General features: G+C 37.9%; 2 protein-coding genes across 2 annotated transcripts in view; both read left to right on the forward strand.

Annotated features, from left to right (window-relative positions):
* Window positions 1-23321, forward strand: part of LOC144662989 (uncharacterized) — a 220762-nt gene that overhangs the window by 108870 nt on the left and 88571 nt on the right. The window lies entirely within an intron of this gene.
* Window positions 1-23321, forward strand: part of LOC144664122 (uncharacterized) — a 152936-nt gene that overhangs the window by 41044 nt on the left and 88571 nt on the right. The window contains exons 9-12 of the mRNA XM_078525249.1: window positions 10042-10092; window positions 19944-20047; window positions 20861-20891; window positions 21532-21597. Of these exons, the coding sequence (XP_078381375.1) occupies window positions 10042-10092; window positions 19944-20047; window positions 20861-20891; window positions 21532-21597 (252 nt within the window). The remainder of the gene's footprint in view (window positions 1-10041; window positions 10093-19943; window positions 20048-20860; window positions 20892-21531; window positions 21598-23321) is intronic.

The following is a 23321-nucleotide window of genomic DNA, read 5'->3' on the forward strand; positions in this document are numbered from 1 at the left end:
ATTATGTATCAAAAGTATTATAGAAAACGCCGCCATTACGCACGCTAATCACGCCACGCTAGGCGACAAGTCGTAGCGACAGGTTTCTGTGACAAGTCGCTCCGTGTGTACTGCTTCAAAACAAGTCGCTGCAACAAGGCACTTGCTCGGTAGTCGGTACACACGCAGCAAATTTGGAAGAGTGGGATTGTGAACTAGTTTTCCAATTCAATATGGCGACAATACATGACGCTCTCTCATTGGTTAAGTTATATTTTGTCGCAGCGACTTGTCGCAGAAGTGTGCACAAGCTACAACAACGCTGCTTTCGCTCATTTTGTCGCTGCGATCAGTCGCACGAATTCAAACCAGTTTGAATTCGTGCGACAAGTCGCAGCGACAAAATTCTGTCGCAGCGACAAAGATTGTCGCAAAAATGCACCATGTCACACGCGGCTACATGTTGCAGGAACTTGCCCCCGCAACATTTTGCAGCGACTCGTCGCCTAGTGTGTCCCGACCAGCAAGGATGTGCAATACAAAACTGAGAAACCACCTTAATCACTGCGTGGATCTAAGTGTTAATTGTGATAATCCATAAGATTCAAACTTTGGTCGGACACGGTATCTCACCGATTTCGCTGAAACTTGGCATGCAGTTTTGTTTTAGGGTCCTAACTACCAAATAAACATTAAAAAGTTTCAATTCCTTTTACTTTAGGAATTCCCGAGAAGGCCGATTTGAAGTGACCTTGGCGGCCAGCCAAAATGGCGGATCGAAGGCGTTCTTGTTGCTTCAATACTCAGGCCGCCATCGCAGTTTCTCAATTATTCTTGTTATAGATATAAAGAACTATCTTTCCTCTTTACATTAATCAATATATATCTGGGAAATGTTAAGTTCAAAAAAATAACGGCCAAAAAATTCGAAGGTATATTCGCGTCGCTTTGTTAAGCCGCGAATTTACTACAAAATGAAAGGCTTATATCTCCACTGTTATCTCGATTAAGAAGTAGCCATTTACTCTGAACAAAGCTTGTTCATTGATGAATTGATTTCATCAATAAAAAAATTGGGGAAATATAACGCTCTTGATAAAAAAATTATTGAATCAGTTGTAGTTTAGCCATCTCGGTGGACCAGCTCGTTGAAAACAAAATACCAAAAAATACTATGTTCTTTTCTGTTGTTTATATAAAGCAATATGTATGTAGTTTTTCTTATCTTGAACAAATACCAGCTTTGTTACTCATACATATCGATTTTCTGTGCGTTTCAAATTTTAATGTGGGCATTATAAGTTGTTGTTTAGACTGCGTTGTTGAACATCATTGACAGTCTCGCTCACGAGGATTGTTGTCGCTCGGTTATCACAGCTTCTATTCCATACAAAAGTCAATTTCGATATTTGCTGAGAAAAATAACTTGGCAATGTTAGCATTTCATAAAAGCCCTTCAAATTGCCACGAAAATTTTTATCAGACGCATTTTAAATTTTCCTGAAACGCCGAACGTTGTTTCTCACGAATATGCAAATTACTGACAGTGTCAACAATAGACTGTATCTCCACAGGGGGCCCAGACAAACTGTTTGTTTATGGACTGTGCACATTTACATTTTTATAGAGAATGTATGGAATTTACCGAATGGTTTGTAGAATTGCGTGTAATGGCGCAAAACATGAACAAATTTGTGCTGAATAAATGTAAAGTTTTCCTACCTTTTGTGTCGTGTTGTTTTTTCGGCTCGAAATGGCGAATTTGAGTCGATTGAAGGATATTTTGCTTTCGCTGTTTACTATACATCTAATTATATGGAAAGGGTGGAAACTCCAACAGCTCCAAAGTAGAACACTTCCAGCGCCGAGCCGATTTTCGTCCTGATAATCCCATCGCACAGCTTTCAAACTAAGCACCAGAAAAGAGGAATGCTTGACGAATCTTCTCGTATCATTTGATCAAAAATTTATCCAAACGGTCAGGAACAAGCCCTCAAACGAAATCGGGTATCCAAAATTTTTTAGCCGTCCGAATGCGTAGCACCAATTTGTTGTGCCGAAGGGAAACGCTATTCCCCAGCCTCTTTGTGATTGGATACAATTGAACAATGGTCGTTCAAGATTTTGTTTCGTGGATAGGGAGGCAAAGGCAAAACAAATACTCAGTAGTATAGGGAGTGATGTCAATGGTGCTACACAACCTTAGGACCCTCGCGCAAAATAATGGCAATGCCGAAAGCGACGCATTATCATTTAAATATGCGTCGTTGTAACTTGCATGCGGCAAAGTGATTATGAAATATTCTAATGACTTAAGAAACGAGAAAGTATCCGTACATCAAGTCGGTATGAGCTGTCATTTTTAAAGCAAGCTAGCTTCAAATAAAAGACAGCGTTCATTTTTCAACAAAAAAATATTTTACAGTCATAGCGAAAAAAATATCAGACTTGAATCATCTCACCTAGTTGTTTTACAGAGGTTGCAAAATAATACACCAACGTGGGAAACTCTCGTGCAAAACCCGTTGTTGTGATTTGCAATTCTTATGTAAAGGTAAAAATTATTGGGAAAACCCCGCGAACTCCATCACACGACTTTCGTAGCCGTAGAAAATGTAGGTCATCACAATTTTACGGAAAAGAAAAAAAAAAAAAAAACTTTCGCCAATTCGGAGTTTCAGTTCCAGCGGGGTTTTCCCGATATGTTGCTCATCAATACAAGAGAGACGTTAGAAAACAAAAAGCTAAATAAATAAATAAATAAATAAATAAATAAATAAATAAATAAATAAATAAATAAGCATAACAAACGGCTCTGCACGAGAGTTTCCCACGTTGGTGTATTATTTTGCAACCTCTGTAAAACAACTAGGTGAGATGATTCAAGTCTGATATTTTTTTCGCTATGACTGTAAAATATTTTTTTGTTGAAAAATGAACGCTGTCTTTTATTTGAAGCTAGCTTGCTTTAAAAATGACAGCTCATACCGACTTGATGTACGGATACTTTCTCGTTTCTTAAGTCATTAGAATATTTCATAATCACTTTGCCGCATGCAAGTTACAACGACGCATATTTAAATGATAATGCGTCGCTTTCGGCATTGCCATTATTTTGCGCGAGGGTCCTAAGGTTGTGTAGCACCATTGACATCACTCCCTATACTACTGAGTATTTGTTTTGCCTTTGCCTCCCTATCCACGAAACAAAATCTTGAACGACCATTGTTCAATTGTATCCAATCACAAAGAGGCTGGGGAATAGCGTTTCCCTTCGGCACAACAAATTGGTGCTACGCATTCGGACGGCTAAAAAATTTTGGATACCCGATTTCGTTTGAGGGCTTGTTCCTGACCGTTTGGATAAATTTTTGATCAAATGATACGAGAAGATTCGTCAAGCATTCCTCTTTTCTGGTGCTTAGTTTGAAAGCTGTGCGATGGGATTATCAGGACGAAAATCGGCTCGGCGCTGGAAGTGTTCTACTTTGGAGCTGTTGGAGTTTCCACCCTTTCCATATAATTAGATGTATAGTAAACAGCGAAAGCAAAATATCCTTCAATCGACTCAAATTCGCCATTTCGAGCCGAAAAAACAACACGACACAAAAGGTAGGAAAACTTTACATTTATTCAGCACAAATTTGTTCATGTTTTGCGCCATTACACGCAATTCTACAAACCATTCGGTAAATTCCATACATTCTCTATAAAAATGTAAATGTGCACAGTCCATAAACAAACAGTTTGTCTGGGCCCCCTGTGAGTAAACTACCCAACGGTATGACATTTTTTAAACACAGTTTAAACATTTTTTTTTATGCTATAAAATGGCCGCCTATTTTTTTATTCGTAAACTAGGTGAGTTCCTGCACCAAATTCCATGGCATGTGTTTCAGTCGAGTTATTGACCTAACGCAATCACTATATTGCTATACATATATGTGATTTCCATACGAGTGATTTTTTTTGGTTCATTCACTGCCCACCTTCTATAAGTGCAATTTCTCTCAAAGTTTACTTCAGTAATTTGACTGTGTTGAACTCTTCAACGTCACAAGGTCCATTTACAATATCCAATAGCGGATTCCCTCTATAGCGCGCGCCTGCAGGGAATCACGGTAGTTGTATTCATCAAACCATGCGCGAGACTCAGCAGCGTGCATCGTTGCTGAGTCTCGCGCATGGTTTGATAAATACATCTACCGTGATTCCCTGCAGGCGCGCGCTATAGAGGGAATCGGGAACTTAGTTCATACGTGCTTGTGAGTTTATTCACTAGGCCCAAAAAGAAACTCGCTACCCATAATTTGGTTTAAAATTTGCTACATTCATTGCCTCACTAAACAACGGATCTCAACGCCTTAAAAATGAAATCATGCGAAATAAACACTTACTTTGAAGTCAATTTTGAGATAACTCTTTCCTTCCTTTAACTTCATCTGGATATTTTGGATTGCTTTAATCTCAAGACCACAGCCCGCAAGTTTGTTGATCAGTTCATGTAGGTCATCGAAGGCCTTACTACCCTCAGACACAAAGTAATCAAGGCCTTGGAGAGACTTTCTGGTCGATGCACGACATGCTGTTAAAATTCTCCTTAGTGTGCTCCTACTAAGTGGGTCTCGCCCGCTCTCTTTGCAACACTGCAGATATTGATTAATAATGCGCTCGTTAAACGACACTCTGATAACATTTGGCGTCTGCACCACTTCTCCAGATGACAGTTTCAGAAACTTTTCACCAAATGGCAAATCTTGTATAACGTAAGGACTCGTTATGAAGCTTAGAAAATGATCCAGTTTCTTTAGATCAATTTTGCACCGGGGCCCTGAATTGGATACCACAGGCGCCCCACGTCCGGAAAGTAAGAGATGCATCCGAGCCTCGCAAAACATGTATTTGGTTAACCCCGGTATGAACTGGCGGATTTCCTCCAATGTTGCTAGATCAGCCATGATGGAGAGAATTTGCTTCCTCGCGTTTCCACTTGAAGCGTTGTTGTAAGTTTCAGATAAAGCAATGAGATATTTCATGTCGCTTTCGTTTCCTTTTGCGCTATAGCAAACATGCAGTTTTTCATCTATTGTACCTGCGTCCTTTAAGATTTTCCATAATTCACCAGGGTGGCTTGGAGACAAAGTCTGCAAAATTGTGACCATTACTTCACTAGCTTCCGAAATGTTTCTTCTTCTGGTGCGTTCTGTGGCAGTCGGCAACCCCATGTCTACATCCCTGACGGAGGAAACTCCGCATTTTGTAAGGAAATCATTTAGCTCTTGTTTTCTGAAGCTAACAACATGATCCCTCTCTATGTCTGCCATCACACTTTTTCGTTCTTTTGTATCACGCACTGTGCTGGTTACGCGCTCTGTTTCCTCAGGTGAAAAAACCTGTATAAGAAAAAATAAACGCATGCGTTAGTTAGTTTTAGAGCATTACGGAAGGAAAATTGGCGTTTGCGTTTCAAGTGATATTGCAAACCATCAATATTAACGCCAATAAAGTATATATTTTCTGAAAGTCTATTAAATAAAGATTGCAACTTTGGACTTTGTTTTGATCATTAAGAAGCCCTAAAACCACCATTTTTTAAGTTAGAAAATTTATAAAAAAATTAATGAAGCAAGAAAAGAAAAATCCAAAACACCTTTTTAGACCAATATATTTAGATCAATTTCCACATAAACGTTAAGGTGCTCAAGTAAACGTTTTCGCAAATAAATCTAATGTTGCGCAACATCATAATTGCAAACAAAATGCTGATGTTGCTTATTATGGACTTGATGATCAAAACAAAATCCAAGTCTCTATATTGTATAAGCTTTATGATTGCACACAATTTCACTTGGAACGCAAACACCAATTTCCCTCCTGTGATACCTTAAAAGAAATAACGACTACTTGCTAATAACAGCTGTATGAGATTTTTTCTGTGTTCATGTAGTTAAAATACAATCAATGACCAATTGTTTTCGTTATGCTCGTTTGCAATACAAAACGACGGGGCGATTTTAAAAAAAATCTTGTTGTGCAAATCTTTCGATATTGAGATTCAGTATTATCCGTGTCATGCCAAAGTAATAATCATAACTACTGCATGAACAAAGAAACGTTTCAGTACTCACAAAAGTTGTTTCCACAGTATAGTCCACCGACGTGTCATGATCACTGTCAAATTTGTCAGCTCCCCCATCACCATCACCATCACTGCCGTGAGACTGACAAGCACTAAGACCAATTTTATCATCGTCACCTCCACTGTGGACATCGTCGTTGTTAACATCACTATCCACTTCTACCTCCGCTTTATTGCTATCACCGCCACTACCACCATAATCAAAATCACCACCAACCGCAAGTTCACCACCAACACCGTCGCCATAATCATAACTAACACCTTCACTTATATCAATACCAATTTCACTAACGATGGCACCATCGTCACCATTATCAACACCAGCACCACCAGCATTTTCATCATCATCATCGTCATCATCCCCAACAGCTTCACCAACACTGCCATCTTCATCAATGCCCCTTCCACACACTACATCACCACTACGAATACACTCCCCATCACCACCATAATTAACACTGACAACACACTGGTCAGTGCTCCCCCTATCATCGCTTTCTTTATCAATTCCATGCTCTAGTTGCCTTTCCTTTATCTTTGCTATTAATCCTCTGTTTTCGTCTTTTGAACCTGTTGCAATGGCCCCTTTTTTCTCGTGATTGCTGCTTGTTATCTCAAGAGAAATATCTTTCACTTTCTTTCTGCATTCTCGGCAAATAGCTAAAAAGTAAGAATTGAAAAGTTTTGTAAGACGACTATGAACACAAAAGAACAAATACCAAAATTTTACAAAAAGGCTAAATAACAAAAGCACAGTTTGACGACATACAGAAAATGTATTGCATTTAAAGAGAAAACTAAACTTTCCCTCGGTTATACTGAAAGTAACTAATTGCGCTAAAATGCTGTTAAATGTGTACAATCAAGTCACAATTTATATACATTTCGCCGATAAAAGGTTAAAAATAAAACTTAAGGTAAAAGCTGTTAAAAATTGATTCTAAACGTTTTCGAATCACTCTGATGATGATCGAACAGATCGAAAACGTTTAGAATCAATTTTTAACAGCTTTTACCTTAAGTTTTATTTTTAAGTCACAATTTATTTTGTTAAACCAATGCAACAAAAATGTCGAGTCGAGGTTAAATGTGCAGCAACTTTAAACAGAGCGTAAGTAGTCGCAAATTAAACTTACAGACAGAATTGCGTTAGGTGACCAAAGTGCACAATGCCAAAACTAAACAGCAGGCCTTGTGTTGTCTAATGTTGGTTGGCCAATCATTGAAAAACTTGCGCCACTTTGCATGCTTATTTGGCGAAAATCAAAGAAAATGACTGCAAGCCTTCGCAGGTAGACGCAATTTTTTTTACTTCTTTGCGACTCCGACCCCGTTTGACCAAAATTATACTAATAATCATTGTACCCGAATTATTCCCTCGGGCGTACAGGGAAGGGGATGTCAACCCAGTTGAGGTTTTCCAGAAATTTGAAAGATGTTTTATTTCCTGTCTTCGGAGCTGTCAGATGATATTTTTACTGGACGGCGGCTGCGATGACGTCACAGATGTCACAGCCAACATTGGCTGTCATATGTAGAGTAAGCTAAGGGCCCTTAACATAGTATAGAATAGTTTTTCTACGCATTCAAAGAACGTCCATAGTCCTTATTTGTGCATACTTGTGATCTGTTATGTACACCTAAAGTGTTGGTGACACTTACGCATGCCAATGGCACTGAATATTCCTAGCTTAGTATAAAGAGCTTCGGCTTGAGAAAAAGAGAGTCCCCGGTCCCCCCTTGGTGGTAGCCTGCTGCTATGACCACTAAACTGTCGTGGCATGACGCATCTTTTTTTGCCACATATCCATCTTGTCCCGTAGACATCACGATGCCGTGGGCATATTGTAATATTCTGTGCTTCTGGGGTAACGTTGAAAAATCCTGTAAAGAGCATACCAATAAACGTAGTTTCAATATTTGAGCCACTATGACAACAAAGAACAGAAGGAATACAAATAGTTGGTTATAAGGTTCACTAGTTTTCTCGGGTTAGACTGGAGGGCGTGGTGATTACTTAAGATCTGGGTTAATCACTGGTACGTATTTACTTCAAGTCCGCTCGTCAGCTCAGACCGCTTAACCCCCCCCCCCCCCCCCCTCCAAAAAAAATATTTTAAGACACTGGCTTTTTCTTGAAAACACGGTATGTATTAAAAGGCGGGAGGAACATAAAAACTAAAACAAAGTAGATCAAGGAGATTTGAATCAGTACCTGCCCTGGCCAAAAGTAACTGGGATTCGTTCTTTATTGAAGCATCATAAACGTTGAAACCCTTTAGGTGAGGTTTTATGTCTCTGGTGCACTGTGAGAGCGAAACACATTCACTCGATGCTAAAGTTTGCCCGCAGCAGTCAGTGACAAACCTTGAAAACCCACACCTGACCATTGTTACTTCGTCTTTCACTCAAAGAAAAGCCATTCAGAACTGGAAATTGATTAACAACGCAAATATATTAATCAATAAGTACGACTTTATTGTATCGGCAGAAATCGAGCCCAAATTTGGGTTTTTGTTTCCTTTTAAAAAGAAAACTTTTTGAGATTTACAATGTAGGCAAAGGAGACATTGCAAAAGAAATATAGAAAGAAGTAAGATAAAACCACTCACCATAGATCATAACACGGAATTGGAAATTATCTCCTCTTCACGCACAATCGACTTCATTTCGATGTCAGACTTGAAGTGAATAAACCTAATTAGCGAATGCGGGCGAACGAAAAAGGTTGTCCATTTCAGATGAGTTTGTCAATCAAGCTCGGCTTTCTCTTCGACGTTCATCGTTCATAACGTATATATTATCTGGCGATTTACATCTTTTTCACGCCAACAGGTAGGCGATTTTAATATTCCATCAAGAGTATGGGGAATTTTAGAGCCTAAATCAGTTAATCAGGGGCTTGAAAATGTTTTCTGTTCTTAATATTTGCATTTTTGTTAAGACCGCGTGACAAAAGTTCGTTGTTGACAAGAGAGGTCTAAATTGTCTCTGGTCAGTATTCTCACGGTAGTGTTTAGCTACAGTCAATTTCGATAGTCTTAAATTTAAAATACGCTTTTATTTTCCATATAGAGTGGCCCCTTTTAATAGGTCACTCGGGTAATTTGAAAATATAGATGCGAAAATTTGAATATTAGCGTGACGGCGGCCAAAGAGTGTTTACAATTCAAAAACAAACTAAATGACCTACATTAAAATTTTGCTAAAAGTGGCTTAATAATGATGTAAAAGCAGGCAATTTGTATCATTTAAGCCATTAACAAATGCGAAAGTTTAATTCTGGCGGCATAATTAAGGTTTGACTTCTAATGAAATAAGAAAGGTTTGACGAGCCGGTCCGCCGAAATGGCTAAACTACAGCTGATTCAATAATTTTTTTATCAAGAGTGTTATATTTCCCCAATTTTTTTAATAATGAAATCAATTCATCAATGAACAAGCTTTGTTCAGAGTAAATGGCTACTTCTTAATCGAGATAACAGTGGAGATATAAGCCTTTCATTTTGTAGTAAATTCGCGGCTTATCAAAGCGACGCGAATATACCTTCGAATTTTTTGGCCGTTATTTTTTTGAACTTAACATTTCCCAGATATATATTGATTAATGTAAAGAGGAAAGATAGTTCTTTATATCTATAACAAGAATAATTGAGAAACTGCGATGGCGGCCTGAGTATTGAAGCAACAAGAACGCCTTCGATCCGCCATTTTGGCTGGCCGCCAAGGTCACTTCAAATCGGCCTTCTCGGGAATTCCTAAAGTAAAAGGAATTGAAACTTTTTAATGTTTATTTGGTAGTTAGGACCCTAAAACAAAACTGCATGCCAAATTTCAGCGAAATCGGTGAGATACCGTGTCCGCGATTCTATAATATAGCTCGAAAATTACTGAGTATGACAATTAATAAGCTTTTTTTTTAGACACTTAGCTTTGGACAGGATGAGGTGCTGGAAGTTGACAACTCTACTCTAGTGAGTGCAATTATGAAAAGTTACCATTAAGTAACCAATACAGAGTTATTTCTACCGGAATGTAGGACAGAAAACTTTTCCGGAAGGATAACAGAGAAGCAAGATGTCATGTTACTGGAAGAACAACATTACAACATTAGTATAGTTAATCATTAATAATGTTATTGTTTGTTGTGATTACAAATTTCTAGAATTTCAACGAAATTTCAATATAAATACTTCTTGAAGTTACATAACAGCACCTAGTTATTTACGTTCTATCCGGCCTGTTATCTGCTGTTTCTTGTTTGTTGTGTAGGAGTTGTATTTAGTTTCGCCGTGTCGGAATTTCTTTTCCTTGTTATGCACCACACATTGTATTTATTTTAATTACCTGCGTCGATTGGTTTTATCATTTATTTTGCGAGAACATGCATTTTTAAATCATATTTATTTTTATTTAAATTGAAAATTATACACCCACTATCTTTTTAACATCTCACCGCAACTCTTTCGATTTCGTATATTTACACTGTATAGTAATTCGAGTATTTTCTCGAACAAATTGATGGATTGTGGTGTTATACATTCGCTATCGAAGCGTTTGCTACAAGTTGTGATTGCAGCTCTTTACTTCCTCCAGTTCTCATAAGACCGGCTCCACCGTATTACGGAAATCGGTCAGATTTTTAAACGATTATATATTTTTGGAGTTAAAGAAAATTTCTAAGTTTCAAGATCAAAAACGCGACTTTTAAGCTTCCAGGGAAATGGTACTGGTCAATATCGAGCATGCTCCCAGGCTCGCTCCTTCGGCGCTACTGTACGTTCGTGTTATTGGAAAACGGTCAGCATTTTTTTCTGGATCCGCGCCTGATAAGGCAACTTGAAGTAAATCAAGAATTAGTAGTAACAGAAGTACATAATCTAGAAGTCCTCATCTAGCATTGAGGCGCGTGCTATCGGATTCGCGTGTGTGCTATTTTTAGAACATCCTTGCGCGGGAGACGCGCGAGACGCGCGAGAAAATGCCGTGTGACCTTGCCAACAAACATTTCACTCAGAAAACAAATTAAAACTAAAAACAAATTCATAAAATACTCCGAAATAAAGGGGAAGCATCGATCTTATTATATTTTATGAGATCTGTGATGGAAAAACATCCGATGATAACCAGTGATGGAAAAAGTTGCTTTCCGTTTCAATACAGTGATAAACTCCTTGAATTTAATATTACACAGGCAAATAATGCGCGCTCGAAGGGGGAACAAAAACCATAGAAAACGAAACCTTTCGTAGAATAAAATATTTAGTTTTTGGTTAAAGAAAGCATGTTTCGCTTTGCTGAACGTCTTTACTTCAACAAAATAATATTGTCTTGCTCCTGAGCTACAAAAACAACCACGACTTGAAGCTTGTTGGAATACTCGTTTTCTGAATTTCGATATTAAAATTGCTAACTGAAAATTGTTTGGGAATATTTTCGGAAAGTGAGCGATACAATAATTGAAAACACATTATTTTCATTGGCCATTATTTTTAACTCTAGCGTTTTGACAGTCGTATTACTCTTAAATATTGATTTTAATTTATAACCGTCTGACAGTGTTGAAATTTGAAGTTTGTAGGCAAGTGAAAAGGCAACCGGTCGCCGGTTTCCATAAGCGAGCTCCCAAAACAAACAAGCGAAATATTTGTATTTTAACGAGAGAGTTATGAACATAAGTACCTTCAACTTTTATATGGGAAGTATAAAGTTTCGTCGTATTTAATTACTGAACAACAAATAGAAAAGTTATAATTTATATATTTGCGGCGCCAACTAACTGTACCCTTTAAGGTATATTGGAAAAACATCAATGAAAACATTGTGCAAGGCTTGTTCAATATTGTAATTCGTTTGTGTCTGTAGTATTGTAATTAGGTTCTTGTATGTATTATTGTCACTGTAATTTCTAAAAAAAAAAAATACAAAAAAAAAAAAAAATCAATGAAAACATGATCGTTCAGTGAATTTAACTCGTATTTTCATTTATATATAAACAAGTACATTACCTTAAATTAAAGTTCTCAGATTTACTTCTCAAAAAGAACCTCCATTTTCTGAATCCGAAAGGCGGGCGGCATGCATTTCTAAAATGCGGTACTCGGGCTTCCCTTGCAATTGTTTGAGTTCAGGTCTAGAAATATTGTGCTTTCACCGCTCTGCACGCATAAGGACTCCAAAGACACCTTTAGAACTACAGAAAATAGTCACCAAAATTTTTCTTTCTCTTGTGTATAGCCGTCCTGTCCTTTTAGGCTTCGAAAAAGGGCTTGATCGTGAAGCAGAAAGTTGTTGTCACTTGCATGGATCCCGGCTGGTGTTCGCACTTTCAGCGTATCTTACAGTCGTCGCGCTCGATTTTAACCACTTCAGAGACAGCCGGACTTTTTACAATAGCAATAAACCTGTACCAAGATGTAAAAAGGCATCTCCAATATGTAATAGCCGTCTTTTTCTCTTGAGTTCCATTTATCTGAAGTGTCTTTACATTTTGAATTTGAGCCGGTCGAAGCTGTCAGTTTCTTTTACGCTCGCTGCCGACTCTACTCTGACTCCAAAACACAACACATTCTTCTGGATGCTCCAATGTTGTTAGCGACTTCAATGCTGTAATCATCGACAGAAGAAGAGACCAGTGATTTGTATCCGGTAAACAACAACTTGAACAGTAAGAAATTTCGTGGTGCCGTTCGCTTGTTTTCAGCAGTTCGGCTCTTCTTGCTCAACTTCAAAAATTTGTTCAACCAATCAAAGGCGCGCTGTAAAAACTTCTTTTACGCGGCAAAAGCCGTCTACGTAATTTTCTCGCGCGTCTCGCGCGCGAGGCCTGATCTAAAAATAGCCTACACGCGAATCTGATAGCACAAGACCCATTACTAGAGATGTGGACTTCTAGATTATGTACTTCTGGTAGTAACAAGGCGATCGTTGCTGACTTCACTGCTATTATCTCGAATTTAGAAATTCGCCCGATTTAAGGAGGCTGACAATAGTTTCCAGCACCTTAATTTCCAGCCCTTACATTTTGACGGGTCAGTTCTACAAATATTTATCAGTTACCGCTGCAAAAATGGTATCACCAACCACTCCGAGGAATTTTTTTTTAACTTTGCAAAAACATTGTATCTTAAGTGTCACTGTCTCAGAAACCCGAGCAGGGAACCAAAGATGGGGATCAGCCGATACTAATACTATAGATAGGTTTGGTGGACATAGAAACTTCAGAATTAAACGAACAAAGTTCATACTTTTTGTGTTACATAAACAGACCTAGAACGGCCTGTAGAAATGTTCAAATTAAAGTAAGCAAAGGTTAGTCAACACCGTTCAGTTTTGAATACCTATATTTCTTGAATACCTATTTTTTTAGTTCACGTCGCCGTAGGTGAAAATGCATACAACAGAAAGCAGCCATTTTATGTTAAACAAAAAAAATTTTATCAGGGCGTTAGATCAGAGAGCAACCAAAAGCGTTTAAAGGTGTTTACCATACTACAGATAACTATAGCTATGTGATGTTCATCAAGGTGACAAACAAAGAGCGTCACCAGGGATGCGAGTGGTAAACTTCGTTTAGAGTAGGAAGAATGGCGAACAGCCAAACAAATAAACAGTCATTCTTCACGACTTGACGTCAACAGAAAGCACCCAGCAATATGCTAAAAGAAAAGCAAAACGAGCAATTGACCCTATCTTTGAGAGTGTTTATAAAACACCACATAATCTCACTGCTCAATATCAAATATCGTGCAATGGTTGTTAAAGCTGTTACAGTATATTGAAATAATCAACCACTTTGGCTCGATTTCCGGCACTTGCTCGAGTCCGGTTTCTGTTCAACCTTAGGAAGGACTAGCTCCCAGTCCCTTGCGAGTCATCAAATTAAAGATGACGTCGATTTGTTTTGCTCGTGTTTTCGATATTTCTTCTCGTACAGTAGACAGTAGAACAGCTTAGAACATTTGGGGTATACTTTTTGTCAACCTCATCCATTTAACGGCGGTTAAACTCAAGGCGGACCCGAAGAGTGGCTAAAAAACACGATGACTTGTTATTGTGTTGTCCAAGACGATATGGCGTACATGGACAACATCGGAGAGCTCTAGCATGTTGCTTTTTTAATGGCCCAAAAAGATTATTGCTGTTTTTGGTAGGGTAAGGGTAAGAGTATTACTCTGTGGCATCCAATAGTTTTTAGCGTTTTAGTTGTGTGTTGTATGGGAACTCGAAAATGGGTAATTTCTTTCTCATTCTCATTCGAAGATACGAAATAAGATTCAAAGAAAGATTCAAAACTGAACGGTGTTGACTAACCTTTGCTTACTTTAATTTGAACATTTCTACAGGCCGTTCTAGGTCTGTTTATGTAACACAAAAAGTATGAACTTTGTTCGTTTAATTCTGAAGTTTCTACCTGCTTTTAAATTTTGCTAAAATTTATCAGAAGAACTGGGACCTGAGAGGGCGATGGAGAGAGGAACTCGTATCTCCAATTCTAAAATGATTGAGGAGCTATATGTTTAGTATATTTATCCTTAAGTCCACCAAACCTATCTACGGCGTTAGGATGTCATATACCTGCCAACCTTTTCTGGGTCAAAGGCGTGAGATTTTTATCATGCGAGTGTCAGGATTTCCGAAGTCGACACGACCATGTCCGAAGATTTCCGAAGACGTCCAAAGTATTCCGAAGACGTTCCGAATGTATCCCAAGTTCCAGTCCCAGGACGTGTTTTGCTAAACACGACCTCGTTCCCAATGCTTTTCTTGTCAAAACTTTGGGATTTCGGGAAAAGTATCGTCATTTACTCATTTTACACGGAGGTTTCGTTTCTCACATTGGTTTGAGTTTACATTTGTTTGGACAGTGTGTCGGTTATGTTTGTAATAACTCACATTTTTCAACTGGGCGTGAGAAATTGGTTCGTAAGCGTGATTTGGCGTGAGATCGAAGTTTTCAACTCGCAGGCGCGAGACTCACGCCGAAGGCGTGAGGCTTGGCAGGTATTCTTGGTTTTCACGTGACGTCATCGAAATGCTAAAACCCAGAATCGCAAGACCCTGAGTTTTTATCCTTCACTGGCTATTAGACGTCCTTCATTTAGATCTTGTTGAAGGTTTTTAGCTCGGTAACATTCGCCGTCTTTAAGATAGAGCTTTTGAATTTCGGAGTTTCACGCCACACGAGATCAAAGATGGCCGTCAGAAGGATGTTACGTTTTCTTAAAAAAATGCCTCATGCTGTGATTTTTAACAATCGGAACAGTTGAGGTTTAGCGAGAAGTGTTTATGTGAATGTTTAGTTCTTCATGAGGGTGATCTCACCGCTTTTTGTAGCAGAATTTAATGCGAGATGTTTTCATTGATTTCCGGCCGCCATGTTGGAATCCAAGCAGTTGGGCTCCAACACGGCGTTTCCATACTGTGCTCTCTAAATTTGCGTCAAACATTTTGACGGATAACCCGAACACGGAATAACATACAGACCCGAGACTTGGACAAGTAGTTTATATAGTAGTTTTCTACAACCTGTAATATTCTTGATTTTTTTTTACTCAATAGTTCGTTTTTGAGTTATAAGCATTTAAAGCGAAAATTAGGATGGTTTTAACAGGAAATACCGTTGCTATGGTAAACAGTGACGTCAAGTAAATCACTGCAATTTGTTTATCAGTTTTTGGGCATTTGTTTGATACCATTTTTGTAGCGGTAACTGATAAATATTTCTAGCACTGACCCATCAAATTATAAGAACTGGAAAGTGCTGGAAACTGTTGTTAGCGTCCTTAAGAACATTTATGTATTAATAATATACATCAAAAAATTTCTCGAGAAATGCAGTTTTTAGTAAATTCGATGCAGAAATGAGGAAATTCAGTGCAAAAAGAGAAACAAACGCGGCATCCTGATTGGTTAATAAACAAAGGCAGCCACAGGGGGCCAATCAAACGCTTCCACGCGATTTGAATGGCGCGAAGTTTGGATCTGCTTCGAGATGCGAGTAAAAAAAATGGCTGGCGTTTTGAGCACAGTAGAGGATCAGAAGACAGCTCTAAATACCATAGCACTGAAAAGTACTGGTTTTTGGTTCTCGTTTTGGAATAACTGGTTCCCTAAGAAGGAAATTGTCGACGAAATCGAAACTACAAGCCAACTAAGCTTCACGCTTTGCTTGAGCAAATTTATTTACGCTGAATTCGCCGAATTCAAAAACAACAAACACATTTTCGAAGATTATGGACCAGATAGCCTCGAAGTTATGCTAACATCGCTTGAAAGTCAAAGACACTGAACTTAGAGAACAGAACTTATCGGCTTTTTATTGTACGAGACAGAGAATTGTTTCGTCCAAGGAAGTGTTGTAATGAAAAGCGAAACAGCTTCACTTGGTTGGCCTTCGAGTTGAAAGCGCTCAAGCAAAGCTCGACAAGAAGAAGCTTATTAAAGAAAATCTCTGGAAGAGGTAAAACCCAGAATCTTTTATTCAGACAATTCGTTTGACTATTTAGCCAGATTTTTCAACTAAAAAACTTTTAAAACATTGAGGAACCTGTACGTTGTTTGATCTTGTTTTGAATGAACGCGTGCCGAGTTTGAATAAATTGTTTTTGTACGAGATTTGCGCATGTTATTTTCTCGCAATTTTTTCATGAATATTATTAATACGTAATCGCATGATTTTCTCGTGCAATTTGGGTTAAATAAGCACTCGTTAATTTTTCAAAGACTACAAATTGTACTCGCCCTACGGGCTCATGCAATTTTGTTAGCCTTTGAAAAATGTACTTGTGGTTATTTATCACAAATTGCACCATGAGCTATAGGATAAGTCGAGTTTGTTTAAATTAAAAGCCAATATCTTACCACTAAAATTGTCTTCTCTTCTTCTTTCGGTCCTACTTCCGTGTTCGTTCACAACACATGAATTACCAGGCTTTTATTTAACCGAGAAGACCTGGATGCTAAACTAATTTGCATTTGGAGTTTATAGTGCCCCTGACCACTTCATGCCTTTGGGGGTAGGTATACCTACATGTGGATCACTAAGCTAATTTGCATTTGGGACTATGTGTATAATACCATGGGTAGGAAGATAATCCCTTCTTTCGTGTGAAGCTCGTAAGATCCAAAGGTGGCCATTTTCCTTATAAGGAATGTAAAGGTGGCCATTCAGTCACACAGGGAGTGGGATGTTTTGAACATGGGTTTACCCGGAGTCGTTGGAGTCTTGCTTAAATAAATGGTTGAATTTTGCGACTATGAATTGGAGTTAAGAACTATTAACATCACCTTTAAAACAGATTGAAATAATACAGGCTCGCCCGCTCTTACTACTTTTCTTTATTTTACTCCCATAAACTGTCGTTCTAATGTTGAGAGAAGTAGTGAGCGGAGAAAATAAAGTTTTATCGGCTACATTCCAGAAACAGCACTGGCTTCTCGGATGATAATAAGTTGCACACCGCATGCAAATAATTGTATTATATATACAAGTCGAAAACATTAAACAAAGAAGTGCTCTTGCAAGCTTAAATTCGTCAAAAAACCTGCATAAAAGCTAACTCACCCTATGCGGAAATTTTTTTATTTTTTTTTTATTTCAAAAACTCAGTCGTAAAAGCCGATTTTTCTGAGCGTAAATATTTCCAACAACAATAAGTGAATATTCATATTTGTAAGTTGTGATTACACAAACAAACACACGCAAAGAGTTCAACGCCTGTGTTTTCCCGTGCCTGCCGCAACGGTAAAAAGTCACTCGTTGCTTGTTTAGGCAATTTAAGACAACTCCAGCTTACTCCATAGCGAACGCCTTCAAAAATAACGACAACGACCACAAAATTATCCGAAATTTACATTTTTTTTCCGCCGTTGAGTTGCGAACACCTCCAAAATAAACCAAAATTCATTTCTGGTACGGTTGCCAAACTTTTTCCGTACATGTAGGGAAAGGCTCAAGTTTGTCGCCTTTTTCATACCTCACTAGGGGATTGAGAGTGCTTATTGATCTTACGAGCTCAACACGAAATTAAAAAACAATACCCATTGTTTGTTCGGTTTAGTGATTAGCCAAAAACTATAATCTCCTAGCAACAGTAAAGTGTGTGTTTTTATTATTCGCCATAACTCCAAATGCAAATTAGTTTAGCATCCAGGTCTTCTCGGTTAAATAAAAGCCTGGTTACTCATGTGTTGTGATCGAAAACGAAAGTAGGACCGAAAGAAGAAGAGAAGACAACTTTAGTGGTAAGATATTGGCTTTTAATTTAAACAAACTGGACTTATCCTATAGCTCATGATTGCACTCGAAATCATGTGATTACCTATACAAATAAAACGAGTATGCAAATTTATTTTTCGTGCTAAGTTTTAAAAGGTTCAAAATATGCTTTACATGGCAAATGTATTGATATCTCTTTGATTGGGTGACACTCAATTTCAAGTTTTTTGATGAGAGATGTCACTCCCCTTCAATACTTAGCGTGTTTCTTTCTTATTTGCTACATGGTTCGTACAATCTTGAAAAGGTCATCAATTTTCTCAAAGGGTCTTGCTAGCAGCAGGCTTTCGGTTACAACGTTTTTTAGTTTTGAAAACCTTTTTCGACAGCAACACATGTCATCGTCAGTTTGCGGCAATAGTTGTCACTTCGAATAACTAACTAAAATAAAATTATGTTGATTGACAACAAAAGAACATACAAAAAAAGTTAAGGACTCACCGAGGCTGACAACATTTTCCAGAACTTTTCAGCTCTTATACTTTGACGGGTCAGTGCTACAAATATATATCAGTTACTGCTAGCAAATAAATGCCCAATCATTGATTAAAAAAATGTGGTTATTTTGTTTACATCACTGGTTACCATAGCAATAGTATAACCTGTAAAAATAAAAAAATAAATAAAAAAAAATAAATGGTGTTTATAGTGGTCATGCACTTAGCTCATATCTCTACGAGATAGCTAGTTTACAGGCATGCCACTGAAACAGAGGAAACAAATATTTTTAAATGAACATAACAAGGTTAAAAATCCCAACTGGCAGGAGGCAGACCAGTTGGCTATATACAAAGCGGGGTTGAGGATTTAAACCAGGGACAACCGAGAAACAAATCCAGCTAGGGGGCGCGCGGGGCAGGTCTTGAACCGGGTCTTAAATTAAAAACATCCTTAATTTTAGCGTAAAGTGCTAACAGCTCAAAAACGGGTTCGCTGCACTCAATTATTGAACAGCGATCACCATGTTGAGATACAACTTTTTGCAAAGTTTAAAAACGGAAACCTTTCCCTGAATTTTTTAAGGTCGCACTGAAACCGCTCCCAGGAGTTTTTTTTCAACTTTGCAAAAAGTTGTATTTTAGCATGCTGATCATTACTCAATAATAACAAAATGGGGTCACCGAACTCGTCTTAAGCTAAAATGCGAGGGAACTTTTAACGGGTTATACTGTTGCTATGGCAAGAGTGACGTCAGTTGCAAGTTTGGCAAACTAAATTGTCCTTAATGTTCTGTTAATAGTACTGACAATTTTTTAACCAGCAAAAATATGCATGGCATTCCTGGCGGAGCAATTTTTATTGATTGTTGCTTTGGAAAAAGAAAATCTTTCTGTGTCGAGACTACTTATCATAAACTTTCTCAATGATTTTTATTTTGTGACACAGCGAATAATTAAACAGACTGGAACGAGTTAAGTGTGAGCATGACACAATTAAAATTCGAACTTCTCTGTTGTGGATAAAATTTGTCACAAATCAATCTCCTTTCAACCAATTCAGAGGTGACTATTATTACTTCTCGTTAAATTCTGTTTCTCCCCTTAGGTTAACAACTGGTATAGGGCAAAGAATGCTCAAGGACATATTGGATATATTCCTTCCAATTATGTAAAACTGAGAACAGCAGTGGGGAAACTTCATGCAATATCGTAAGTCATCGTTTGCGTTAAAGAAATAATTTCACACTTAGAACTCTGCCCAAAACTGTCGAGCTTCCATGCACCTTCGAACACACGCAGCGAATCTTCTTTTTCAATATTCCTGTCTCTTTTCTCAAAAGCTGCAGCTCGACTGACAAGAGATGAAAATGCATGAGAGGTCCCCCCCCAAAAAAGAAAATACGGTTTGGTGACACATAATGTGTTTAAATCTTAAATAACCGCCGTTAGAGTTGTTCCGGTACAGCTAGACCGAAAAAAGGCAGGAACTACTTGCCATAATTGGAGGCAATTGTTGAAATGGCAGTTAATGTTTCGTTTTAGAATAGTTACCTTTGAGGGGTGAGGCCGTAAGTTCCAGCCACGCCCAGAAAACATTTTGTGATTGTCTGATTGCGTAAAAAATGTTTCGTTTCAGCTTGTGGTAAAATGTCTCTGAAGAAACTTGCCTCCTTTTTAGATTTTGTATAGAAGCATAAAAAGTAAAGTGCAAAGTGAGATGGTGTCGGCACAAGATTATCACTTGCGTTGGCAGCAGGTTGGCTGCTAGGATGAGAATTTTTGCAACAAAGTATGTCGGATCGTGCGGTCAATGTAGTAGAAACTGAAACGCTATCCTAAGCCAGTTCCATCAGATATATTTAATCCAGCATTTTCGAAAGTTATCCCATCTTTGCGCTCGATTCCTAACTAACAGCCGTTATCGTGAGCAAACATTTTTAATCGAGTCAAGTTAAAAATTAAATGATACAAGTTGCTGTCAAACTCATTATCCCGATATTGTGCTGTTGTTTTTCTTTTCAGGTCCGGGCTTGAGACAAACAACCAAACACAGGTTTGTTCATGATAATGCGCAGTCAATCATCTATTCACATCAATGCAAGCATAAAAGTTGTACTGAAATAATTTGCAACTACCGGCGTACGGTATGGAAAATTTTTTTATGTAACTGTGAAGTGGTCCGTATCGCGTTACGTAAAATAAGGTTTCCACACCACATGTCGCTGTGTTAATTTGTTTCGCTATCTGAATTAATGTTTAAGTTCAAAAGAAGACTCGCGCCAAATAGGCCCACACTGCCAGAGCTTATGCATGAAGCGACAGGCAGTATTGCTTCTCCCCCTGAATGGGATGCTATTTAATTGCAGGTTATTTAGCTCCCAACAGTTTGTGAGGTTTCCCGGACAGCTCATTGTCCCATTTATACTACTGGAAGGAGACAACCTTGTTACAAGGGGAAAAAAGCCCTGGGAACGAGCGAGGTTGGGGAGGAGAGAGGAAGTGTGGGAGTAAAGTGGCTTGCCAAAGAAACCAAAAACGAAAAATAATAAGAATGTGTGAACTTTAAAGTATCATAACCTGCAATCTAACTAACAAGTTTTAAAGCCGAGAGTCACCCGATCTCTTTCTCAATTTTTTACGCGTAATCCGTTTAATACTACGTCCAACCAATCACGCCTTGTTTTTCCATTCAGGTATCAGTGTGGACAGTAGGAACTGAAGTCGTTGGACGATATCAATTTAAAGGCAGTAGTCCAGAGGTATGTTCCGTTTCTTTTCACATTAAAATTATTTCCAGGGGATACCCCAGAGATGTCACTAGATGAAGCTCTGTTCAATGGCTCAGACACAGGAAAACCTGGGAATCAACGACGGTTTATGGTAGATTGGGTGATACAACTAAATAGTTCTTTTTTTATTTATTTTTTATTATTATTATTAACGCAGTTTGATTACAGACAACAAAACAATACATTACTGCCTTAATTACAACACAAATAAATAATGAACACTACAATAACATTCACTAGAGTCCTACATTCTAACAATAACGCTATTACATTCTTTTCATTACAATATACACTACACTACGATTACATTGCATTTCATTTGAATTATAATTTCCTATTCCATTCGTTTGCATACCACACAAAATACGATCTAATATTTATAATTATAGAACATTTTTCCACTTATCGGAAAAAGTGACTAATTTTCCTCTTTTTTTGGCTATTTGGTACTCTAAGGACTTAAGGTGATCAATGTTGGCAAGGAAAAAGGCCGAATGATGGCTTGATAAGTTTTTTGCGACATTGATAGATAATCTGTTTACCTACTAAAATATCAGTGTTAAGAATAAGATAATTACTCTCCGTTTGCCTAGTTGATGGAATGCCAAATAATATTGCAATATTGTCAAGGTTATCAAGATTATTCCTACAGATAGATTTCCAATTTAGAATTTGATCCCAAAATGTTGTTACAAAAGAACAATGAACAAAAAAATGCTGGAGGGATTCATCATTATTGTCACAGAATCTACATATTGGAGAAGGTACCAGATACATCTTGCATACCGTAATTTGTGGTTAGAATTCTGTGCAGAATTTTGAATTTAAATTCTCTTAGTTTCGTATCTAGTGTGCATTGATATGGTATAATGTATAGATCTTTCCAAATCAAGATACGATCAGGAAATATTTGGTTCCATTTTGATTGAGCTGAAGGTAATAAGGTGACGCGTTCTTTTGTCAGCTGATATATTGCTTTCGAGCTTAGACTTATCAGTTTGTCAAAGTGTTCAAAAACCAAGCGTTTTTTTCTTACCGAGATATTTAGGGCGTTAGTAGTATTTGCTATCATACGTTTCCATTCAGATGGAAGCGAGTAAAAGATGCTTATTAGTTGAAAGTAGTCCGTGTCCGACAAGTTAGAGAATGTTTCCTTCATCTTATCATAAGTTAATAATTTACTCTCCTCGGAAACTATATCGACTAAGTAAACTAAGCCAAGATTTATTGTTTTTGGTCGAAAATGGATTTACCGTTCTTTAAGATAAATACATTGTTCCTAATAGGCTGCAGTAACACTTCTTCGATCGTACTGGGAGGAAACTTCTGTACAGAGGCAGAATCTGAGAGACATTTATTATAGAATGGCGGGATGGATTTTATACACAAAAGTTTAAGATCAAAGTTACAGCACAGAACAAAGACACCAGCAACTTTTTTCAAGAAGAATTTCAAAATGTATTTCCACGAGCTGTGGTATTCTTCCGATTATTTTTTTTAGACATGATATGCTCTGTGTCATGAAGATAGATTCTAGGTGGGGCATTTTTAAACCACCGTTTTCGATCTCGTTTATAATAGCCATTCTTTTCACCTTGTCGCGACCGTTCCAAACAAAATCATACAGAATTTTATTACATTGCTTTAAAGTATTTCCAAAATGTCAGCTGTTTTTTGATCGATTCCAACTAAAT

The sequence above is a fragment of the Oculina patagonica genome, chromosome 8 (assembly GCF_052425735.1).
Source record: "Oculina patagonica isolate OP01 chromosome 8, crgOcupat, whole genome shotgun sequence".
NCBI lineage: Eukaryota > Metazoa > Cnidaria > Anthozoa > Scleractinia > Oculinidae > Oculina > Oculina patagonica.